The sequence below is a fragment of the Oryzias latipes genome, chromosome 17 (genome assembly GCF_053564925.1).
Source record: "Oryzias latipes strain Hd-rR chromosome 17, Olatipes_Hd-rR_3.1".
NCBI lineage: Eukaryota > Metazoa > Chordata > Actinopteri > Beloniformes > Adrianichthyidae > Oryzias > Oryzias latipes.
Window position 1 is genome coordinate 12,082,563 of NC_136253.1, and position 20,392 is coordinate 12,102,954.

The 20,392-nt window shown below is 41.3% G+C and overlaps 1 protein-coding gene across 3 annotated transcripts in view; it reads right to left on the reverse strand.

The window, feature by feature from the left end:
• The window catches only part of kcnq3 (potassium voltage-gated channel, KQT-like subfamily, member 3), a 124,489-nt gene that overhangs the window by 19,933 nt on the left and 84,164 nt on the right, over positions 1-20,392 (reverse strand). For all 3 annotated transcript variants that reach the window (XR_013650533.1, XM_020711392.3, XM_078934432.1), the window contains 13 exons: positions 12,733-12,823; positions 12,327-12,453; positions 11,355-11,527; positions 10,347-10,520; positions 9,743-9,853; positions 9,484-9,579; positions 9,245-9,339; positions 6,232-6,258; positions 3,434-3,633; positions 3,239-3,344; positions 1,657-1,788; positions 1,483-1,578; positions 1,316-1,403 (listed from right to left, as the gene is read on the reverse strand). Coding sequence is in view for 2 of the 3 variants with exons in the window: in XM_020711392.3 (XP_020567051.2) it covers positions 1,316-1,403; positions 1,483-1,578; positions 1,657-1,788; positions 3,239-3,344; positions 3,434-3,633; positions 6,232-6,258; positions 9,245-9,339; positions 9,484-9,579; positions 9,743-9,853; positions 10,347-10,520; positions 11,355-11,527; positions 12,327-12,453; positions 12,733-12,823 (1,516 nt within the window). In the remaining variant the exon portion in view is untranslated. The remainder of the gene's footprint in view (positions 1-1,315; positions 1,404-1,482; positions 1,579-1,656; positions 1,789-3,238; positions 3,345-3,433; positions 3,634-6,231; positions 6,259-9,244; positions 9,340-9,483; positions 9,580-9,742; positions 9,854-10,346; positions 10,521-11,354; positions 11,528-12,326; positions 12,454-12,732; positions 12,824-20,392) is intronic.

Consider the following 20,392-nt stretch of genomic DNA (forward strand, 5'->3'; position numbering starts at 1 on the left):
TTGTATTTATTTCTGATGCGGCCGCCGGGGGATTTTGTGGTTCTTTTTTTTGGGGAGGGGGCTGTGGTTAACCGCGACACCGCGCCCCCTGGTGGTTCATCACCGCGATGATAAAAAAAAATCCGACACGTCACAGCTCTACCCGCGAGAGCATAAAAGTTTTTAATTTCTTAAAATAAAAATTGGTGTATATTTATTCATATCTAGGGGGAATTGGACTTGAAATATCGGATTGGGCAACTATACATTTGGACTTAAACACTGTCCATATAACCAAACCTGACAGAATCAAATGTAAAAGGATTTATGCTAAAGTAACAAGCAAACATGTGTTTTCTATGCAACTGTAATCGTCACCTTAAAAAGTTATAATAAATAAACAATGAGTTATTTAACATTAAGGAGTAGTTACATTTATTTTTCATTACATTTAGTTACATGTATAAGTTATATCTGGCCCTTCGAGGACAACCACTATGCTGATGTGGCCCTCGGTTAAAATGAGTTTGACAGTCCTGCAATAAACCATTATCTCTTTGTCAGGCCTTCAAGCAGATGAGTCTTAAGGTTTACAACATTTTTCACTGAAGGACGACCCCATGCTATGTTCACACCGCCCCAGAAAGCCGCGTTCAAGCAACCATATTCAATAAAAAGTCTAAACTTGTGTCCAAGAGTTTTGCGGTTCATGCGTTACTACTCAAGTTTCTAAGACCATTTTCAGGCTCTACGTACAAAACACTGAACGATGCAAGTTACACCAGTTGAAGTTTGACTAATCAGGGACTCATGGATTTAGTAGTGACGCATGTATGGCGTTCCTTTTAATTAATGAGAGTGCCAACCGTTTGAAAATTGATCACGAGGGGAGATATTAATAATTCCAGTTTGTTCCCAGCTGGAATCCCATGACACCAAGTCTTTTCTTTAACGAAACAGAGCTGTGAAAGAAAAAGTCTGGAGCAAGATTCACCAGTTTTACACCGCTTTGACATTTCACACTAAACCTCTTCCAACTTTAGGTGGACATGCGCTAGTAAACAGTAGAAAAATAAGAAGCAACCCCTCCCTGCTTGTCATTGTTAACACCATAGGCTAAAAGCATGTTCAAGAACCCAGATTTAGCACATTCTTGAACACGTGTCACATGGCTGGTGTGTTTGTAGCATCAGGCTTTAGATGAATTTCTGAATTTTTACCCAGCATGGATGTAGTTCCCCATCAAATCAGGTTTGAGTTGAGTTAATCTGGCTTTGGAAGCATTGGACGAATGAAGATGTAAACCCAACCATCAGTCTGAAATTCCATTCCTCACCTGCCTCTCCACCCTGACAAATCTGCCCATCATGCTTTGGTCATCAGTGTCTGGCATTGCAGTCGTTTTGGGTAGGTAGGACTCCTGCCTGAAACAAGGAGACATCAAAGTGAGCAGGTCTGCAGAAACGACAGACATCAGTGTAAAAGTTATCAGGGGGGCAGCACCTGGGCGACTGATTGGCTGGATAAGAAAAGGGTGTTTTCTGAGTCTTCTTGCTTTTGGGGGTTAGAAGAGGTCCAGGAGCAAGAATCATGTCGATCCTTTTAAAAAACAGGTTTAGATTAATAGGCAGAAGGCACTGATTCCATCAAAGTCTGCTGTGAGCTGCAGCTTCTCACCTCGTCTGGAGATACTTAATCCTGCAGAGCATGTCCAGGTGTCCAGCAGAGTACTGCTCGATCACATCTTTGACATCGTAAGGCCTCAGAGTCTCCTTAAACCGCTTCTTGTTCAAGAGGAACTGCATGATCCTGAGACACAGAGATTTGGTCAAGAGAACATGTGAAGGAAATAGTTGAAGCAAGTGAAAAATGGAGGACCTGCGTCTGCTTTACATAGAGCATTATCCTTCTTTAACCCCATTAACGGCAGAGCATTAGCTCAAGTGTTGACGTTCTTTGAATAATCATGACTTTTTAACCGTTTATGCAGTTAACATAATCCCAACGGTTTCTGAAGCGCAGAAAAGCAGTTTGCATTGATGTGCAACACTTTACAGTAGTGAAGTGTTTATGGATTGATGTAAACCAGCAATTTCTGCATTTCTGAGTTATCCTTTAAACAAATCGTTGTGAATCAGTAGTAGATTCAAAACTAAAAAAAGATCCATTAATTAATAAATGTCCTCGTCTGAATTGCTATCTGGCTCTAGGCTGAATGGCTGCGTAGCTCCGATGTTGCTTGCTATTTTTGTTTTATTGGTAATGTTAGGTTGGGGTTGTGAGGGGCTGTAAGCTAGTTGGAAAGTGTGTAACAAACTGGATGATGGGATATCAGCACACAAGCTTACTTCAACCCAAAAGTCCTGCCCACAACTGGCAAATTTCTAATGAACTTCTGCCGCTCTACAGAAACCTAGAACAAGACACCGTTTTTCTTCTTCTTTTTTTTTATTATTATTTTGACTAAAACTGCATAATCATAATTAAAAGATGACTGAGAACGCATTTACAATAGATAAATAGGTGATTGGGGTGGGAGTGGGACTAGAAGTCTCAATCCATCACTTGATGGAGTGGAAAAAAAGTTTGATCCTGTTCATTGTAAAGAAAGTTAAAGGTTTAGTTGAGGTCTCCTGACTCAGGGGTGAAACTCGACTGTATATGAGAACTGGACCGAGAGAAAGTTAGATTACAGATAGAAAATGACTCACTTCCAGCTCCAACCAAATTAACTCAATTCAGGTACCATTTTTTCATGATGTGGACTCCACCATGTTGGAGCCAGCTGAAGTCAGTGAGCCCACTTCAATCAGGTGTGAGCTTGATGTGTTCCTTTGTTCTAGGAGCACACAGATCAAGGATTGTACCTTTGTACATTAGATTCATAAAAGCCTCTAGGAAAAGACGTGAAATGTCTTCAATACGTAATGATCAACCCAAATCCAGTGGAGAAAACGTGTCAAAGACGGACACATTTCAGGGTAATCTGATACTTGTCATGTAGTAGTTTTTGCTCATGGACAACACATTAAGGTCTACGTCTGGCTCATTAACTCTTATGTGTCTGTGTGGGGATGTTTGATACCCATCAGTAATGTCAGGGTGTAAGGAATCCCCTTCAACTCCAGATCAAAGATTCAATCGTATCGTCCTTCTCTTAACGTCACATTGGATTTTTAGTAATCATGCAGCAAAAGCTCTCAGATTTCATGAGCAGCACAGATTTATTAAATTTATTTTTAAAATAACATCTGCTGACCTGGTGGCCCGGATGACCAGCTTAAGTGTAGGGATCATGTCCTCCATAAGGATGTCCGGTGGAAAGCCCCGTTCCTCTAAGGCTGGGTCTGCCAGCGCCCCGGCGTCTGCGCCAACATGAAACATCGTAAAAATGATTTAACGTTCAAAAAAACGAGGAGCCGGAGGTGCTGGTCCAACTGGTTTGGACTCTCACCTTCAGAGCTCTGGCGAAGGGTGTAGGCCTTCATGCGGAAGGCAGTGCGGAAGCGTTCCCGGTTGCTGAAGCCAGCAGGTTTGGACTCTTTGGATGGACTGTCCTCCACAGAGTCTGCATTTCCCATAAGCCTCTTGCCCATTCCCACAGACGGTCTGGTGTTGGAAAGGCGAACACGCTCCAGCAAACTCAGTTTCTGGCTGAAATCGAGAAGAAGACAAACTCAGGGGAATCTGCTGGATAAATAAATATAGTTTTAGAGACACCTCAATGGATTATAATCAACACAGATTAATTTTTCATGTGGGAAATTGATTTATCAGAGAATGAGAATTTGGTCTGCGTCCACCTTTGACTCCCAGTTAGCTTGTTAACTTGTCATTGTTAGCATGTCTTGTCTGGTAGTCTCTCTTTAGATGGAACTCCTTAAAAACAGCCAGAGTCATATAAGGCAGACACAGTTGTTAGATGTTTCACTGAAAGATTTCACCAATTCCCATTTGTCCTGGAAGCGGTGCCCCACAGTCAACTTTTCTGTTTTATTTACAGTTAATGTTTTGGAAATGAGCTACAAAGGCTCACAGAAGGGTCAAATGACATTGTTGACAGAGGTTTACAAAAGATATGTGCGATATATATCGGTGGCAGTATTGGTATCGGCTGATATTTGCATTATTTGAATTTTTCTGTAAAGAAAAATCTACTGACATTCTTCTGATTCTTCTAATGACACTTTGTTTTTTAAACAACTTTTGAACTACATCCATGCTGGGTAGAAATTTAGAAATTCATCAAAAGCCTGATGCTACAAACACACTGGGCATGTGACACGTGTCCAATTTAACACCAACAAATTATTCTTGAAACAAAAATTATTACATTTATAAAAACAGGAATTTTTATAAATAGATCAGTGTTTGTGAGTATAGCAGCCTAAGGGACCTGACCTATAGGTTTCACATTTAACATTTAACTCTCACACTGAATTTTCTATATTGTTTTGAATGAAAAATCTAATAGAAAATCCAGCATTACACTCTGTGCAGGCACACAAAGATGCACCACATGAAAAAATGTAACTATTTTCACATGAAAAATGTCAAAGGTAAAGGCTGATGCATCCACTGCTAATGGCTTAAAAGCCAGAGATGAGGATCTTGGCCTGATGAAGACGATGCTTGCATGAAGATGCCTCCTCCCCAGACTTTTAGATTCATAAGAAAATCCCGGATAAGGTTTTACAGGAGCCAAAACTGACACCGAAAGAAAGTATCACCCATACGTGACTCAAATTGCACTGTTATAAAACTCAAAGGTGTTATTTTAAAGACTTGAATTATTCTGGCCAATGAAAACAGAGCAAATGTACATACTAATCAAATGACTAATTAACTGGGTGGTACAGACAGATTAGTCTTTGCTCACATTTTTTGTCTTTTTAGAGAAATACTTATTATAATGTGATTTTTCAACAATGTAAATATAGATTCATATTTTAGATTATCTATAGATTTAACCCCTTTTTTCTGTCTACAACAGCAGAAAACCTGCTTTAATTCAAACCGGTCAAATCATCAAACTGCTCTGGATTCTGTGTCTGTGTTGTTTATGTAAAAGATTTCTGTTTTTCTAAATGTGGTGCACTGCAAAAATGGAATTTTAGCGCCGTTCAAACCCTTGTTTTCTATAATCTAAGAAAAATAATCTTATTGAGAAAGTTTTTTAACAGCAAAATAATCTTAGTTTGAGAAAACATGTCTTACTGATTAAAATTTATGGAAGCATTTGTGTAGCATAATTAAAAATAAAAGTCACAACCAGTAATGGTTTCAAAATGAAGCTGCATTTTATGACTCAAAATAAAATAAAAATACAAAAAGCAATCCGCCAAAATGCTTTTTCATTTTAGTCATTAACAGCGCTTATTCTGTCACTTCATTAAAATGATAAACAAAATGGTATTTGACATTTCCTTTTCAAAAGGTTCTCTGGTAAATGTGTAGCAAAATTTATTTAGAAATGTCCAATTTGAGAATTAAAATTGATTGACAGAAATGCTTTTTAATTTTCAAAATGAGCTGCATTTGTTGACTCAAAATGAAAATGAAAAAGCAATGTCAAATTAGACATTTCTAAATTAATTTTGCTACACATATACCAGAGAACTTTTTGAAAATGAAATTTCAAATACCATTTTCTTTATCATTTTAATGAAGTGACAGAATAAGCAGTGTTGAGGAAGAAAAGGAAAAAGTATTTTGGCGGATTGCTTTTTCATTTTAATTTTGAGTCAGAAAATGCAGCTTCATTTTGAAAATGAAAAAGCATTTCTGGTTTTGACTTTTATTTTTTATTATGCTACACAAATGCTTCCATAAAATGTTTTTGTCTTAAAATGAGAATCCTTGGTAAGACCATTTTTCTGACCTGATCGGCAGATTTATTTTGCTTATTTAAAGAATACTTTTTTTCCTATCTTAAGGCTTTTTGACTTAATTTTTGCTGTTTAGTTTTAAGTCGAGAGCAGTATGCTATTTTTATATCAGTGGCTTAAAAAGGGATTGTCTTATTACTCCTTTGCGTGTTACTTGTTCAAACTAAGTGGTATGTTTTAATAATTTCAAAATAAATCTGTATAGATGGGGAAAAAAAACGACCTCCACAAACTGCACTTATGCTGTATTTAAATGTTTGAGTTGCCTTTTAGTGCATCAAATTCTCAACTTTGAGGGACTCAAAGTTGCTCTTGGGCCGCCATTTGAAAACTTCCGACTGACAGCATTTCTGCAGCGACCTACCTCACCATGACCTCAAAGGTGTCCTTCCTTTGAGACAAAAAGAAAAAACAACAGAAGTCAAATATTTAACTGAAGAATGACATTTACAAACACATTCTGCACCAGCTAATGCATTTTGAAATAAAACCTAAACATAAAATTTGGTTTCCCAATAGCTGCTAACTATAATGCTAGTTTTGTTCTTTTTTTCTTTATTTCAGACGTGTATTTAGGCTGGAAAAATCGAGTCCTGGACTTTGCTTTTCGTCTGTATTCAGACCGGCATCAAGCGGACCATTCTGTTCTGGACCAAAGCTTGTAAACAAAACCAAGTGACTAAAGATCTCTTCTCTCACTGGCCAGGAACTAGGAGAGCGGGGCAAAAGAACAAGAGAAAGATGAAGCTGCTGCGCTTTACAGTCCTTATTGGGACAGTTAACTTCTTAAAACTTTACTCGATTACCGGTTTTGAATGTCGGGAACAAAACTTTTTACTTGTTACTTTGATACGGCGGAGGCGTGCTGCAAGGCGGTTACTGACAAGGAGACGTGCCGCGTTTGCTTTAACTCAGAGGATGCTAGCAACTGTAGTGATGAGGAGACGTCGGGTATGAAGGTACGCTGGTCTGAATACACCCTAAAAGTTTCTGGAATAGAAGTAGTGGATTTGTGGAGATCCATTTAAACAGAATGCTAACAAAAAATTAGTAAGGATAAAAATTCAACAATTCCAGATCCAATTCCGCCTGACACGCTCAACTCTTGAGCGTGTGACGGTGTGGAACGTCTTGTGGCGCCTGCATTGTGCAAGAAGCACATGGCCATCGCTATCTGACTATTTAATAAGTGTTTCCATTGCAGTTTAGCTAAATATGTCAACTTTGATACTGCTTAAAAACCACCTCAGCCAAAAGCAAATACTTTTTATCCATAAACTTGAGTTTTTTTCATATTTTTTGTGTTTCTATTAGGCAAATTTAGTAGCACAAATCCAATTTGCGCAATTTCAAAGTCAATGGAAACACAACTGGTGAAAGGCTGTTTCTTTTCAAGGTGATAAATAATCTGAAATTACAACAAAAAAACTAGATTGAAGAAAACCACAGAAGTCTGACAGCACATCTAATTAAAAGGGAGTGTAATAATGTTCACTGGTGATTGTTTTGTTGTATTGTGTAACTGAAAATATATTAAAAATTAGTTCTATTGAGCGGAATTCACAAGTAACAGGTTGTTTCATCATGCACAAAGAATTCAAAGTTCCACTAAGATGCCTTATTTTGGGGCTTTGGTAGGGTGGGTCATATTTGATCCGCAGGACCAGGGGCCTCTTTTATAAAACTTTGCGTAGGATTTGCGTCAGAAGTGGCGTACGGATGAAACATAGGATGTGCGTACGCACAGAAATATTCGGAGTTATAAAACCGTGCGCACGCACATCCTACGCATCTTTCTCTTAATAAATCACAACCAATTCTAAATGCTGCGCAGCTTTTGCGGCTACATGACACGCCTATAGTTGCCCATAAATAGTCCGTGAAACGCCCACAAATGAATATTCATTGATTGCGAAACCATGCCAAACACGGAGAGAAAATCAAAAAAACGTAACTTCACTCAATGTGAAGTAGAAGTTATCGTTGGCGAGGTGGAAAAGAGGAGAATAATGTTGTTTGGAGGGCACAGTGTGGCCTTACTAATGCCAAAAAGGCACGTGAGTGGCAAACTGTGGCAGACGCCGTAAATGCTGTAGCCTCACAACCTCGGACCGTGGCCGAAATAAAAAAGAAAAGGTCGGACATCAAAGTCAAGGCAAAAAAACGTCTAGCGCTGAACCCCCCCCCACACACACACACACACCCGTGTCTGCCACGGGTGTGTGTGTGTGTGGGGGGGGGACACCGGAGCTGACCCCTCCTGATGAGAGACTGGCGGCAATAATTGGGGAATCCCTTTTAAGTGGAGTGGTGACTGAGGCGCAGGGGGACACCGACGCGCCAGATGCACTGGGTGACACCCCCCCAAAAGCCCGCAGAGGAAGTCGGAACCGGCTCATAAGCCACTCGTCCTCGTTTGCCAACAAGTCTCCTTGCTGTCTAAAGATGCGTTCACTCCGAATTCTTCCATTTGCCACATCTTCTGAGAGCGCAAGATCAGCCATTGTGCGTCATTACGCATTGTGATGGAGCATTTTATTTCCATCTATTTAATTGCATCTGACAAGCAACAGATGTCGGGAATAATCGACGTGGAAATGGGAAATTGTTCAGCGCAAATGTAATTTCTTGTTGCTTTCTGAATGGTTGAGACATACGCCATGCAATGTTTTATCAAAAATAAAACAAACTAAAGGCATATGCATGAATACCATAATTCTGTAGCTTATGAAGAAATGTTTTACTATGAAAACAACTTTCCCCAGTGGACAATTAATGCATCTCTATCTATCCATCTGTCTGTCTAATTGCACCTATATCTGCTCCGCCAGACGGACACATTGACGGGAATGTCAGTTTTGTGCATTATTTCGTTCTGTTAAATATATTATTTATGAGGATGAATTGCACAACATGCCAATATTGCAGAAAATATTTCACTTTTCTTTTTGCAAATATGTGTTCATTTGAATTTCTGTTGTAATTTTCGTTTGATTTTTTTTTTGTTTGTTTCACTGCTGATCGATCAAACGTGTTCGTGTTCGTGTAGGCTGTTAATTGTAAGACTTGCTTTGTGAAGTCTTCATGTTATTTCTGAGAGGCAGTATTGTCATTTTCACTTTCACGTGTTTCTTCCATCTGCCGACGGTGTCGCCATTTCCCATTTTACTCGTTTTTGTGCGTACGCCTGGGTCAGAGCTTGCGTGAAGGACCGCACATTTTCCCGTCAAGTTTGCTTTTTATAAATCTCAACTATTGCGTAGAGAGTGGCGTACGCCTTCTTTTGTGCGTACGCAACGTTTATAAATGAGGCCCCAGGGGAGTAAATGGAAAGTTAAGAAGGATTGAATCCCTAAACACAACATCAATTCACTTGCCTGAAACATGGAAGTGAGATGATGGTTTCATAAAATCTCCACGTTGCAATAAGATCATCCCTGACTGGATTGGTGGAATAATATCGCCAGGCAGACTTCAAACAGGAAGACAGAGCAACCAAAGTTACAAAACAAAACAGAAATAAGTTACACTTAGTTGAGCTCCTGCTTGAAGCTGCAGCAAACATTTGAACCAAACCAAACATAAGAAATGTTACTGATGTCAGGCGGCGCCTCACCTGGATGAGCCCAGCTGCTGGATGTCTGCGCTTCTCAAAGTGCTTCTGTCTGTGCTGCTCTTGGACCTTCAGAGCCAAACCAGAACCCAAAATACCCTGAAACCAGAAGAAAACAGCCACTGGTGCCTTCAAATAAACCGCTGGACGTGACCTCCATAGGGGGTTTCAAAGCTTCAACTCAGAACCTATAGTCTCCAAATGTCGCATTGTTTGTTTCACAGAAATGATCTCTAAAAATGATTTTTGAATGATTTCTTACTGCAGGCAAAGCGAAAAAGGAAACTCCAATCAGAGCAAAAGTGCCGGCTAACAGTCTTCCAGCCCAGGTCTTGGGGGTTTTGTCCCCGTAGCCGATGGTGGTGAGCGTGATCTGAAGAAGAGGTGAAACAACATTTGCAGAACAAACACACAACAATTAAAAAAACAAAAAAAAATTGATCTTTGTCAGCTTTAAATGAACCCGACTTAATCAAAGTATATGGGTAAAGCAGGCGGAGGCGGTGGAGCATGTTGCTTTGGTGGAGCAGATGCTAGCTGTCACATAGGCTGAACTTTTGTCCTCTGTGGGAAGGACAGAGGCTTTAATGAGGCTGCTTTAAAAATAAAATAGCATCAGAGCTACTCTGACTAGAGGCCTTCATTAAATCAGGAACTCCTGATATGGTTTGTCCTTCAAACCAAAGCTTTTTTTTTTTCATTCTTCAGTGGTCCACTGTGAAGCTTCAAAGTCTGACGTCCTCATTAGCACATGAAGGATGCACAGCTGATTTAAGGGCTGAAATTCTACAGCTGGATAAAAACCAATCGTACTGAGGATGCAACGCAACACTGATAAAAGTTCTGCTTGGTTTTCTGGAACATACCAGGCCCCACCACAGCGCGTCTGCGTAGGTGTCAAAGTCCTGCTGCTTAGGCTGCACTGTAGGATCCTCCCGGTCCGACCCGTCTACAGACACATCATCCTTCTCCACCAGGTAAACCAGGAAAGACGCCAGGATGAGAGACAGGAAGCCGATGTACCAGGCTGTGATCAGCTCCTAGAGAGGGAAATACCGCCAACATAAAGCTTTCATGCTACGTTCACACTGGGCTCGGCAAATCGCGTTCATGCGACCATTTCAAATGAAAGGCTGCGATCACACATCACTATGCAAGTATTTTTAAGGAATCTCTGGCATCTCTTGTAATTCACAGAAGTGCCAACCGTTTCAACTTCAAACGGTCCATCCAACTAGACATTTGATTTGTTAAACACTTCAAGCTGCCATGAAATTGTTTTAGCACGTGTGTAAACATTTCAAAATATTGATTTATCGCAGTTAACACAGTAAACTCTTTTGTGATATGCGTATCAATAATATTTGATATCCTGATAATTATACATTGTCCATTTATTGTGCAGGCCTAGTTTCAACACAACAAAACATTTAGAGTCTATTCTGTTTGATAAATTTGTGCATCCGTGATAAGAATCAAAGTTTTTGGAATCATTTTCTTTGCAGATGACACCAGTGTGTTTGGCAGCAACAACTTAAGCTAAAAACTCTGTGCAAAAATACACATTCATTGAGGAAACATAAAACCTAAAGTAAACAACAAGCTTTTAAAAATCAGATAGATTAAGTTAAAATTGAAAAAAAAATTAAAAACTTTTATAGTTAACCACAAGTTAGAAATTAGCATCTTTAAAAAAAAATTTAAATTAATAAAATATAAAATACATTTGATAATCTTTAAGTAAATAAAGTAAAATCTTCCAGAGTGTTGCAAACAAAGACCGCATAAACAGATCCTTCTTTTTTCAGCTTTATTGTATTTTTAAATTGTTCCTCCATTAGCATCAGTTGGGGGTCACTTGAGGTCATCCCTACCTTACTGTGTGCGTAGATGGCAGAGCCCAGCAGTTTCCAGGTCCCTCCCCTCCGGTCCATACGCAGCATCCGCAGGATCTGCAGGAAGCGCAGGCTGCGCAGGGACGTGGCCAGCACGTTGCCTTGGTTCCGCACCACTACCACCGGCACAGAGGCGATCAGCACGAAGATGTCTGGGGAATCCAAGACAGCAGCTAGAAGCTTTCAAAAACAAATGCTGAAGCTTTCATCACTCATCTTCTAAACCTGTTCTGTCCCTTTTGGGGCCATTGTGTCAGCCGGAAAAGTCACCTATACACAATCCCATTCACACCTAAGGACAATTTAGAGTAACAAATTAACCTATGAAGCATGTTTTTGGACAGTGGGAGGAAGCCTGAGTCCCCGTAGAAAACCCACACATGCACGGAGAGAACAGGCAAACTCCACACAAAAAGGTCCCCCATTGGTGATTCTCTTTCAGGTCCCCCTGCCGGGACCTTCTTGCTGTGAGGCAAGAGCCCATTGAAAGTTAAACCGGTTGAAATTCAACCAATCAGGGACCTGGATTTGGTACGGATGTATGAATACTATTTCTTCCATTAATGAAAGTGCCAACTGTTAGAAATTGATCACAGAGGAGAAACAGATAAATTCAGTTTGTGCCTGGTCAGAATTCTATGACACCACATTTTTTTGTATTTCAGAATAGAGCTGGAAAGTCTGGAGCAAGATCTAACAGATGTGCTCCACTTCAACCTTCCCAAACAAACCTCTTCCAACTGTAGGGGGTGGATTTGAGCTAGTGAACAGTAAAAAAAGAAAAATAATCCCCCTTTTCCAGCTCGTCCACTGGGTTAAATGCACATTCAAGAATGCCTGTTTAACACGTTCTTTAATGTGTTTCAAATGCCCGGTTTGAAAACACGGATCCTTTATCTACTCCTAGAAGGAGCTCTGTCCATTCTCTGCAGCAGGCGTCTGCCTCCTCACCTAAGATGCACAGAGGTTTACGCGCAAACTTCAGCCTCCCTCTCCATCCTTTATAGCGACAGCAGCAACCCGCTGCCCAGATCCGCAACCCAAACTCCGCCCCGAAGATGAAGATGGCGAAGGTTTCCTGCAAACAACACCACTCCTTTACTCACAGCATCAAAGTATCCTCCCAAAAAAAATTCTAGCTAGTTTAAAGCTTTGACGTTTTTCTTAAAATGCACACTCCATGTAAATTAGGAGCGTCAAATGATTAGAGAAAAGGGGGGATCAGGATGACAGAATGTAGAAAAATGTGGAAATGTGAAAAAACACACAAGGCAAAGTGATGCATCTCTTACAAACATAAGTTTGCAAAAAAAAAGGCTGGTAAAAAGTCAGTGAAGTGGTGTGAACGGCGTCTCACCAGGATGACCAGCCAGTGTGCAGACGTGTTCTCGTGCTCCTTGAAGGTGGTCAGGATGGCCAGAATCAAGCAGCCCAAAACGATTAAAAACCTGCAGAAACAGGACGACAGATGAGTCAAAGACACACAAAACAACTGCAGAAATACATAAAAAAACTACACAAATGGTTAGAAAAGTGAAAGCATCAAATGTGGGACTCTGTCCACCAGAGAGCGCTGCTTCCCTATAAAAGAGAACAAGTTTTGATACCTTTACACATCTTTTTTTTAATTAGTTTTTAATGGAAATTCAAGATTCTAATCACACTAAAAACATGTTTCTCCTAAATTTATTGAAAAAAATTAGGGATATAATTCCAGGATTTTAGGTTACAGCTCTCTGATGGTGGGTCGGGCCTCTTGGGGTCAATCCTGACGTTGATTAGAACAGCGTCTGTGCTGTAATCACAGCCCTGTGCTCCTCTGTGAGTTACAGATGAATCCACACTGTGTTCAGTTAAACAACAATAACTGGGATGGAACTCTGTTTCATTGGCAGTTTCCCTGAAGACTTTTGTTTTGCTTCTGGTTGCGACGGATGAAACTAAGCTATTCTTGATCATAATTTATCATTTAGTTCTCCATGCCTCTGTCTGGTGCAGTGCGATTCATGTATTGTCCCTCTTTTCCTCTCCCCTCCTGGGGAGTGGGAGTGCTTCCAGACTCCAGTTGGCTCATCCGTGCTCCAGTTCCTGACCGTTTACCTCGCCTTTGCTCCTACTCCTACACCTGGCTGTGGTTCCTGCCTCTGGCTCATCTCTGGCTCGTCAGACTTTCACTTTTACCTCAAAGAAGCATCTCTGAGTTATGAGCAGCTGTGGTTTCTGGGACCGAAGCCTCAGAATGTTCAGCTGCTTCCAGACAGCAACTAGTCAGTGTTTTGTTGTTGTTTTAATTTCCACCAGGCTTTATTAAAATTCACAAGGTTTGCTAAAGACAAGAGCCTCACGGTAACTGAAAGATACATCTGCGCTCCCCTTAAGATGCAGCCACTCCTCTCTCACACCCTCTATGGGCCTGGACAACCCAAAAACTTGCAGCACCTGTACAGGCCAACCCCCCTTTTGGGAGCATATGACGCAGGCATAAGTAATAATCTCCTGCATGAACAAGGTGACTAAGGCTGTTTAGCTCCACAGGGTTCCATGGTACCAAACCATCTTAATGGTCTGACGATGCCAGGTGATATGACTGCATCCTTCCCCAATGGAGTCTGTGTTGACTCAGGCTGCAAAAGATTCACGGATCCACCCCCACAGAAGGACCATCAGGCCGGAATCTCACACACTCCAATTCATTTTTGAAATGTCAACATTTTTCTACCAAAAGTCTATGAAGAATCTGCTTCTGAGACAAAACAAGTTCATTTTCCGTGTCTTTCTAAAGCCATCTCTGTCCCCTCCACATATGAACACTACTCCACATGAAGACGACTTCTTTCTGTGATGCTTAAGACTGTCAGAGGAGTTTGACTGAGCCATTACAAAAGTGCTTTTATGCTCAGCTCTCCAGCAGGCGAGGATCTCTTCGGTCCAAAAGGTTGCAGTGAGGTCAACCACTCGTGTTTGCATGGCAAGAGAAAAAAATGAGGCACTTCAAGTTCCTCACAGACAACCAGCTACCATCATCTGCTTTCATCATTGTTTCCTTATTTTTGATTAAAAGGCCCTTTATTGTCTAATATTAGGAAAGAACAGCTCCGACACCATTAATCTCTGGTATTTTTTGCCATATTTTTCAGAAAAAGTTGTAAATTATTCCAAGGTTTTCATCTTTAGGTGGAGAAGTTTTAAAGTGCTTCTCAAAGATAAACATTAGGCGCAAACCAAAGCGGATCTGTGTCGAGCTCGTCATGTGTTTTTAACTCAGTTCACTGAGTTAATGTGACTTTTTTTATTCCAAAGTGATCCAGAGGTCAGAGAAAATCCTGAATCAATGTTAACTCAATATGATCCAGCAGAAGCAGATCTGCTTCCTTTTGGATCCCAATGATTTGTTCAATAAGAACAACATCAATGCCCATTACACTCAACAAAAGCAGATGCATTAAAGCGGAGAGAAGGAAAAAAACTTCCAAAAAAACGAGACAAGTCTTGGAATCAGATCTGGAAACCAAACTCCCCGTTCTCTCATTTGCCGCTTAACAAGAGCAGCGAGTAGCTTCAATTACAGCTACAAGCAGAAAAAAAGAGGATGAATCGATATAAATGTAGAGCTCTAACAAGCAAAAACCGATTCTTCATCATCCCCGGAAAATAAACGCCTTTTCCGCCTCCAGCAGCTTCTTCTACACAGCAGGTGAAGGTCAAGTCACACAAACACCAAGAAAAGTCAAGACAGCAGAAAAGTCAGTAAATTTACAGAGTAAATATTTATAATCTGGAATACAGGTAAAAAATAAATAATACTTTAGGAGAGGAAGAATAAAAAAAATACTTCAACTGCTAACGTAATCAAAATTAATCAGTAGATTTTGATGTGGAGAAAAGCGGCTTTTCATATCAGTTTGGCACTGATTAACACATTCCTGTTATCTCTGTGACAGAATCAGCTGATTTATGTTGATTGTATAAACACTCCACTACTGTAAAGTGTTGCATATCAGCTCAAAGCTGCTTTTCTCCATTTTGGAAACTGTTGGATTTGTGTGAACCGCGTAAACGGTAGAAGAGTTACGGTTGTCAAAAGAATGTCAACACTAGAACTAAAAATCCAAAGTTAAAGCGATGAAATGAAAATGACAGTTTTTCAAAAACTAATCCCCTCAAGTTTCTAAATGGAAAGAAAAAGTTTCTGAAACAGTTTGGTGTACAGTAGAATATTTCTTGACATTGGAAATTGTTTCTGTCTGAAACCAGCCTCTAATGGTCATCGGAAGAACTGCAACTTTTGGTTCAAAGGGGTTTTCTTGCTTTAAAATTAGCAATAGAATATGAGGGTCTTGTCTCCTTCGGTATTTGTTAGGTCCACCTTTTACATTTACACTGTTAACAACTACAACAGGATTCACTTGCAAGTAAATGGAGGCACTCATTTTGAGGCAGGTCAAACCATCTGATCTAGTTCAAACAGATAGCTGAAAAATCAGTCTAACTAACTTAGACTAGAGCAGAATGACTTGCCAAGACTGGTGAGGACCTACTGACCATCTAACTGGAACACCTTCAGAACCAGATCAGCTGATTTCGACTGGACCTATCCCCATAACTGAGATTGAGACAGACCAAGCAGTGCGTCCACACCAGGCATGTGACGCGCATTCGAGCCTGTGGTGTTCACAATAGGAGGGGCTTGTACTGATTTTTCTTTTGCTAATATTAACTAGTGCACTCTGACTACATTATTATGTTATTTTTTTATTTTCTTTTTTTTTTCTAACCTGTCCTGTCCAACAGCTAAGCAAACAGATGAGAGCTGAAAGCCTTTTGTGTTGGACATATTTTACTTTTACAACAGGGGTTATGAATCTTATGATACACCAGATGTATATTTAAATAAACCCCTTTTGTAATTTCAGCTAAACTTTATTCATGTTAATTATATTTTTGTAAATATTTTTTGTTGGACCGGACGGAAAAGAAAAGGAGGAAAGAAGAGAGAGGGATGACAGATGGGGGGGGGGGGGGGGGGGGAATTATAGTAGCGAGGGTAAGATCATGAAGCTTCAGAAAGCAACAAGTTGCTGGAGCTATATAATCACGACTGACATGTTAAGATGCATGAAAAATCAAAAATGGGCGGGCCCTGTCTCCAAACACACACTCAAACTTTATAAACACACCTGTTGGCTCCAAAAGTGTTCACACACAAACAAGTCTACATGGACATACTACCACTAACATTCACAAAGCGGGAACGCCACAGAGGCCCCCAACGCCAGAGAGCAGGGGAGCACAGGGGATCACAGGGGGTAGAGAGTGCAAGCCCCAGAGCGACCCGTAGAGCATCCTCTCCACCGCATCCGCGGGGCCCAATGAGGGGCCCCGCCCAAGGGGGGCACCCCAAGCCCCAGAAAGGCGGCCCACAGCCACCCAGGAGTCCTGAGCATCCCCCCACTCCAGCCCCATGCACGAGTCAGGGCCCCCAGGGAAGACCCACCCCCACGCTCCAGGCAGCCCCACCCAGGCTATGGTTATTACAGGAGAGAGCAAGGCAGGGGGCGGACCCCCGCCCAGGAGGAGGACGCCCAAGAGGAGCGAGGATCCCCAAGGGGCGTTGTAAATATGGCCCGACCAGGCTCATCCGCAGTTGGAAAATGTGAAGGAGGCCGGCGCCCAGGGGCCAGGACCAGAACCCACACCACCGGGACACGGCACCCCCTGACTCAGATGTGTTATGATCCCAGCTGACTACATTTGAAAGCGGCTTGGTGTGAAATCTTGGTCCAAATCTCGTAAATCTCACAGCTCGATTTCGATGTATGAAAGACTTGGCGTTAGGCCTGCACAATTAATAGCAAATTTATCGTTATCGCAATTTCAAGCTGTGCAATATTCATATAGCAAAAGTCGGCGAAAATTGCAATAAATGGTAAACTTTAAATCTGCTAAAACAATCTTATGGCAACTTGAACTAGTTAATGAGATTGAATAAATCCCTATATGCATTTGGCCAATCAGATGGAGCCCTTTACGTCGTTGACCAATCAGATGTAGCTTTTATGTTAGATGTTGCCCTCCTAATTAGATGTGGGTCATTTGGAGAATAACTTAAGTTATTTTGTCTCCTTTTTAATTTAAACTTTTGCAGTGAAATGGAAATGTTTTTGTTGTTTTTGCTATTTGTTCTTTTATCGCAAGTTATATCGTCATCGCAATATTAATCACTAATATCGCATATCCCGAGTTTTCCTCATATTGTTCAGCCCTACTTGGTGTCATATGAATCTGGCTGAGCACAAACTGCACTTATTAATTTCTTCTCCATGATTAATTATGAAATGGTTGGCACTTCCATGAACTAAAAGGAACGCTATTCATACATAACTACCAAATCTGAGTCCCTGATTGGTCAAAGTTCAACCTGGTTTAACTTTCTATACTCATTTAATGGCTGTGGGTTTTGTGGAACCTAAAAATAGTTGTAGATATTGCTTTGAACGTGGAAGCCTGAAACGCACATTGGCTACGTTCACACTGCAGGCTGAAACGACGCAATTCCGAATTTTTTGCCCCTAAGCGGCCCAATTCCGATCTTTTCATGACAGTCTGAATGACACAGATCCGATCTTTTCAAATGCGACCCAGGCCCCGTGGGTTTGCCGTCCTGATTCCGAATTGTAGCCGTTCTTTTCAATTGCGACCGCCGTCTGACCGGCCAGGCGACTTGATTCCGAACCGTACGTCATCGACTCGCAACAAACGTCATCATTTTGCGTTGAAGTAGGCGGGAACGAGAACGTAAACATCAACCATGGTGGACGATGCTGCTGAGACCAGTCAGTGGAAGGGAAGGGAGGTCACTGATTGGATTAATATTTGGGGTGATCGCTCTTTTCAGGCCAAACTCCAGGGCTCTTATTGCAACTGGGCGGTTTTTGAAAAAATTTCCAGATAAATGGCAGAGCGTGGTGTTGAACCTTTCCCGCGATAACTTTTTTTTCTTTCTCCCCTTTCCAACTGTGCTCAGAAGCGCGGGGGACCCGAGGCGATCCTCCTCCTCCTCCCTGTTCTGATCCTTAGATTCTCCAGAACGGGTTAATAAAGAGTCCATAGCATTTATTCTGGGGGAAAACTTCTTTTATTACCGTCCTCCGTAACACACAACATGAATGCGCGCCCACACTGCCCCCCCCCCTCCCCCCCCATTCTCTATCGCGGCACGCGCTTGCACACACACACACGCGGGGGCGCGGCCCCAACACATACACATTCCTATTCCACTACAGTGGGTACAGACGATCCCGACTCCAATGCCTTCTTAAAATGAGAAGATTGTAATTGTGCTGCTCCTTCGTGAAAATAAATTTAATATTACAAAAAGAGCTCCGCTTTTGACAACACTGTTGTTGACATCCATTGTTAACGTTTGCTCCGCAAACAACGAGTGACGTCGTTCACCGTTGAGTATTCTTCTGGCTTCTGCGCATGCGGGTCTCGTTTGGGTCGTGTCACGCTCACACTGGAGATCACAAAAGTTCGGATTTACTTGGAAATGTGAACGGTCTAGCAAATCATTCGGATTTTTTCAAAAAATCCGAATTGAGCATTAAGCCCTGCAGTGTGAACGTAGCCATTTACACAGACTTTTCACTGGATCTGGACGCTTGAAGGTGTGAACGTAGCTTCATGCTTGGTCACTTTCCAGCTTCTTGTTGTGGAGTCCCGGAGAAAGCCTCAGGAAGAGAACCTAGACCAGCTGAGCATCACTCCAGGAAGCTGCAGCACTCCATTACCACTGAAGTGTGGAACCACCTATCCGCTGTGATTAGAAATCAGTAGAAAAGCACCGGGATACCAGAGAGATGTGTCCTCCGTCCATTCTCCCAGTGAGCGCCGGCAGACAGAGCGTGCTGGGGCTGTAACTAAAATGGGGGGGGGGGGGGGGTTGGGTGGAACTGGGAAAAGTAATAGAGCCTTTCATCAAAGCAGGCGCTTTACAAAGTGGAGCAACACTCGGTGGGAGCGCTGGCCTCCTCAGAGAGGGCGTTTCCAAGCGCTGCTTCCAGAAACAGGAGGATTCAGACGCTCAAACCTACAACACAACCCGGAGGAAGACAGGAAACCATCAGTAATGTGTCAAACACACTGAAACTGAAGAGAAATTCATGAAAAATGAGGATTTTTCTGCATCAATATGTTATCTAATGAAAAAAAAAATTCCTTGACAGAAGACTTGTTAGATTGATCCCAGAAAAACCCAGAGAAAAAACTGGAAGCAATAAAGACTGAATCAGATGTTTACTTTGGGGAATTTTACCACATTTTCTGTTGGAGCCAGTTTTGTGTGGATTATTGGTTTGCTTGAGCTCAGTTATGCTTTCTTGGTTCACAAACTCCACTTGCTTTCGTTGGATTTTCCCCCACAGCTGTTCAGTTTAGTCATGCATCCTCAGTGTATTCTGCTTTTTTGTCTATCTTGGTCAGCTCTGCTGCTAGATACCAGTTTTATTTAATATTTTTTGTCATGTTTGAGTTCATTTACTGAAGTTTTAAGTCTTAACTCCTGCAGTTTTGGCTCCAACACCAGCAGTTCCTGACACATTTGCATTGAAGTTATTAAAAAGTTTGGACCAAAAAAACCTTAAAACTGATGCAGTTTGGACCTGAAAAAGGAAACAAATGTATGTGTTGCCAAAAAGTTTGACTGATCAACAGATATAAAACCCCAATTTATCAGTAATTAACCAAAGTAAATTGTAAATTCAAACTAGCTTATTTCAGTGATCAGTGACTCAAACAGATGTTTTTACAGATGTTAGCAGGGATAAGTTCGCCTCAGCAGACTCTCTGCTTTAAAGCAGCGATGATCTTTTTTTTTTTTTTTTTTTTAATAACTTGTCCTGTCCAACAGCTAGGCAGGCAGATGAGAGCTGAGGGCCTCTTGTGTTGGACATATTTTACTTTAACAAGAGGGGTTATTAATCTTCAGACAAACCAAAGGTATGTCTGAATAAACCCCT